General features: G+C 37.0%; 1 protein-coding gene across 1 annotated transcript in view; it reads right to left on the reverse strand.

Annotated features, from left to right (window-relative positions):
- The window catches only part of LOC122088640 (short integuments 2, mitochondrial), a gene marked incomplete in the record, with an annotated part of 8,800 nt that overhangs the window by 2,703 nt on the left and 1,021 nt on the right, over positions 1–5,076 (reverse strand). Inside the window, 3 exon segments of the mRNA XM_042657951.1 lie at positions 1,032–1,128; positions 2,782–2,852; positions 2,988–3,129. Coding sequence (XP_042513885.1) covers positions 1,032–1,128; positions 2,782–2,852; positions 2,988–3,129 — 310 coding nt within the window.

Genomic DNA, 5,076 nt, shown 5'->3' on the forward strand with positions numbered 1-5,076 from the left:
CCCCCCCCCCCCAAAGGTCCTATACTGGGAGTGTGGGTGGAAACAATGGACAAAAATCCTGAGCCTGTCTACTGAGCACTCAATGGAAGTTCTGAAACCTGGTATGGATTTCAACCAGTTTGGGGGACAGGTCCTGGCTCTACTCATTCAATCAATCAACATAACTTGAATACTTATTTTCTTTAAAGTTAAAGCTTTATTGAGAAAAAAAATCAAACAGTTAAAAAAAAACTTCAGAAAATACCAACCCAGCCTCTTCTAATCTCATTCTGCTAGTATCACTGAACACTTTACAGATAGAAGCCCAGAGAACAATCTTCTCCCTTGCCTTATAGGTCACCCAGTATGCAGATTCCATGGCATTTTCAAATACCCTCTTGCTCATTCTAGCCATATTGACCAATCTACTTCTACTGGTACAAAAGACCATACATTTTTCCATCAACTATCAAATCTCTGATCTTTTGACTCCACAACAGATTGGAAGGTAATTTATGCATCAACTAGTCATAACTGTTCCAGGAAATTGGTTCTACCACATTTCAACCGAAAATGGACAGTGTAGCATAACATGAATTAAGGATTTAGAGGGAAAAATACAACTGAGAGGCTTAGGGGATGAATGCTTCATATACTGCCTGTGCAAGAAGCCTTTATTTAATGGCCAAAATATCTACCATGTGTCATCTCTGTTGGCCCTTGAATTTTGTTGACTTGTCCACACCATCACCTATCCATCTAGTAAAGCTTTGACCCAATCCCATTTTTTCAATGAGAAGATATAAAGCTTTGAAATCTGGGTTTAACCATAAAAAATTTGATGGTAAAAGCTCCAACATGTTGGGCCATATGGTGGAGATTAGTTATTGAACTTGACATGTAGCTAATCCAGTGGCTGGCATATTCGAATTTGATTTTTATGTATGCAATCAATAGAAAACACAAATATATAGACAACTCTCAGGACAGCAGAGTGGAAAATGTAGCGTTGAAATGAAAAGGTTCAGCAAAGTACTTGGAAAGAGTCAGACCTGTTACTGCTAGCTTTAGCCCAGTCTCTATGTCTGGGATGCTTGGAACTAAGATACCCGGTGTGTCCAGAACATATATGCTAGGTTTATGTGCAATCTGTATATTAATTATGCAGAGTTAGCATATAAATCACTGAAAACATTAATATACTCAACATCGAATAACCAGAAACACCAAGGCATCAATACAAATAGGAAAGAATATTGAAATTCAATAAAGTATGATATCTTTCAACAAAGAAGATTAAAAGAACATATGAATTTTCTACAGACAAAGAATAAGTTCCATATTTTTGGCTCCATGCAACAAAAACACGGGATTGGGCCACACACAAAAATATCGATGAAATAGGAAAGCTGAGGGATCAGTCTAAGTGAATGTCATCTTTATAGTACACCAAAATGGGGAATAACACACTTGATCAGGACACAAGACATACTATAACGGAATCAGAAAGCAAAAGGAAAATGATGCAGAGGCCCACAAGTGGGTATGCGACAAACTTTTGTCTTTTAGGCATTTAAGAAATATTCCAAATAACTCTTATCAAATAGAACCAAATATGAGTGCATGTGGGTTTTTTTGGTACTAAAATTATTACTCTTTGGGTTTAGTCATAAAAGCTAATTATGATAAGTTGTGCTGTGACTGAACATGGTCCAAGCATTTCCATGTGATCCATGTCCTGATCTTCAGATTCCTCAATCCTTAGTCCACAGGTTTCAAACATGGCAGCAGCTCCTACTAAGTGTCCAAGTGAGAAACAGCAGTATCAAGTCTGCTCCATAAGCTTCAAATCTCACAAAAGTGTCAACGACAAGAGACCTTAATTAAGGTTTAAGGTTTCTCCTCTCTCCACTAGGTATTACAAATCCCAGTGCCCAACCTGACCACTGAAAAATCCTTCTGAATTTGATCCAATTTACATCATACAACTTGGAAAAACAATGAGAGGAACAACATCCCTGCAAACATAATTGTCACAGCGTCTAGGTGACCCAAGGCGTTGGAGGGGGCCTGGACACAAGGTGACACCAACAAAGCGACCAAGGTCCATGGACGCCTAGGTGTCACCTTGACGACTATGCTGCTAAGGATGCTTTGATTAATGTCAGTTTAACTCCCTTGGATTATTTTTACCTTTCCAAACCACCATTTTCTTTTCCATGCTTTCAACAACTATCTCCACCTTGACTTCTACTTGCAGTATTAGGATGAGGTGAGACAACCCACTCTACACTGAAGCTGGAGGCAAGCTTATTATCATCAGGAAATGCTAGCACTACAATCCGCTTACTGATGCTTTTCCTTTACATTTTCCATCTGTGAGATGTTTTGCTATTCTTGAGCAAAAATAAAAAAGATGAATATCCATTGCTAATATTCCTTTCAGTATGTTGAACATGGTTGACAGGTCCCTTGTAATAGATATGTTGGTTTAAAAAAAAAAAACTAAGGACATAGGCCTAATATAATTAATGAATTTTCAGATTCTTCATTTACATGCAATAAGACCAACATCACTACAGGCACTAGATGTCATGCAGATCCCTCAATAGAAAATAAGTGGATACCTACCAAGGAACCAAGTGCCAACATAAATCCCAGTCCCAGTATTATATATGAAAGGTGAAATAAATAACAACTTCAAACAAAACAAGGAAAGAAAAATTCCATACTAGTAGAGACACCCACATTAGATAAAACAAACAATATATGAAGTTCAAGAAACAATTCTTGATAACTGACCTTAAATCCTGCTATATCTTGAGTTACACCTGGCAAAGGTCCAACTGTGGCACGCTTCATCTTTTCCTGCACTATGAAAATTCTCAAAAGAATCATGCTCAATGTATATTGAATCAAGAGTCAAGATAGGAAAAAATGATGACAGATTTCATTCAACTGAAGATACAAATCAAGAGTGCATGAACTAATGATTCAAGACCCATTACCAGGAAAGCGAGTAGATGCAATTTGATGGATGGAATTAATAAGAGATGACTTGCCAACATTAGGCACACCAACGACCATAACAAGAAGAGTAGGCTCCCTTGAAATCAATTCCTTCAACTTCAGCTCCACAAGGTCAAGAAGCTTTGGAACAGAAACAAATCAGAATCTTATGAAAGATGCATGAAACTTGTAATGCCAAAAAATAAAATCATAAGCATTTGACCGAACTCAAGAAAATAAAAATTCCACAGCATATAAAATGAAAGTTGTCATTCACCCAAAAAAAATTGAAAGTTGTGGATATTGGTTTTGACATAAATGACCAGCAGCATTTTCAATCACAGAAAGTAGGAATGGTTAATACTCTAAAAAGACCATGTTGCATTGGTTATTGAAATTACTGAAATTCCAAGTAGCCTGCTCTTAAGGTCTTAAGCCCAAATAAAATCACTGTTAGGTGTTCAAATTAATAAGCATAAGGGGACAATTCCACCAATACACATTCAATTTAAAAAACAAGATGAAAAAATCATGTGACTAAAAATAAATATCGAAACAGTAATCACAGTTAAAAAAGGTGTTCATTTAGAATCCAGACTGATGAGGCCAAACATTAATCATATAGTTGTCAAGGCGGCACCTAGGAGTTGCCTTGTGACAGCAAGCCTTCTATTATATCAGTTTTTTGACACTTCATGAGTTTACATTGATTTATGCTTAGTGTTTTTATTTTTTTTTTTTTTCAAATGATATGCTTATGGGGAAAAAGAAGCCTAAAATGCAGCATGGCCCCTGCGCCCACATACACACTGGGGGACAATCATAGTTGTCAAGGCGTCATCTAGGTATCCAGGCTCCCTTTGCTAGAAGGGCGCCTCTTCCTACACCTAGGATCTCCCAGGGTATGTATGGCAACGTTTCTATTCCAAATTAATATTTCTGAGTCAAAAATACTCTTTGTGTTTCTATGCATTTGGAATACTTCTGTATAAAAAAAAACTGCATGGTAAAAACTGGGAAAAAAGTATTTCTGCCACTAAAAAAGAACAAAACACACGTGGAATTCATATTAACAGAAGTATATCTTCTGTTATGTGGTGGTGGTGGTGGTGGTGGTGGTGGCGGCTGCGGCGGTAGAGAGAGTAGAGCTTTAGAGTCCAGTTTATTGGATTGATTTTTGTTAAAAATTTGTGTTTCTGTTTTTTATGAACAACATCAAATCTGTTCTCCAATGAAGAATGTGCTTTTTCACCCAGTTGCAGTACCTTCCAAAAAAACACACAAAAACAGACCAGACAGCACATACATGATCTGTTCCCAATTTACTCCCAAAAAAAAAAAACCATAACTGTTTCTTTTGAATGTTGCAATACAGACCCCTAGACACTATGACAACTATGCCTAGAATACTCTTCCCTGGCTCCTACTTTACGTCTGCTTCTTATATTTACCTCCCTTAGTAATACAAATATCCAATTCCTAAAGATCAACCTTCCATCATTTCCAATTGAAACTTCCTTGTTGGCTATCTTTTGATGTAGGCACAGATATGAATAAAAAACTTTATTAAAGTACAGTGGAGGAATAGAACTCTTTGGTCTTTTATCAACACAAGAACTTCAACTCATTTCTCACTTTCCTAGATAAATCCCTACTTGAGCATCATAGATGCAGACAATGAACTTAATTTGTGAGATAAAACCATTTTTGTCTTTCCTAAAGTATATCCAAAAACAATCCCTCCAAAAGCCAATTCAAACATAACAGTGTAGCAGGATCAGATGGACTGAAATGGCAAAACTTGCCTTTTTTTCCCAGGGGATTGTGGGGTGGGATAAGTCTAACCATTCCTATACACAAGTATGAGGTACTACTGAATCCCCAAGAGTTAATCAAGCAGAAACTGAAGTGTTAGGTTAGCTAACTTTGTTGTGTATAGAAAATGGGCATAAATTTCGTTGATTTGCACTACTACTTTTTTTTTCTTTTTTGTCACACTACTTCAATTTCAGTAGCACTAAAAACAAGAAATGAATAATTTCAAAGGGGAGAAACCAACCCCCTCCCCCCCACCCCCCCAAAAAAAAA

This window comes from Macadamia integrifolia, chromosome 9 (assembly GCF_013358625.1).
Source record: "Macadamia integrifolia cultivar HAES 741 chromosome 9, SCU_Mint_v3, whole genome shotgun sequence".
NCBI lineage: Eukaryota > Viridiplantae > Streptophyta > Magnoliopsida > Proteales > Proteaceae > Macadamia > Macadamia integrifolia.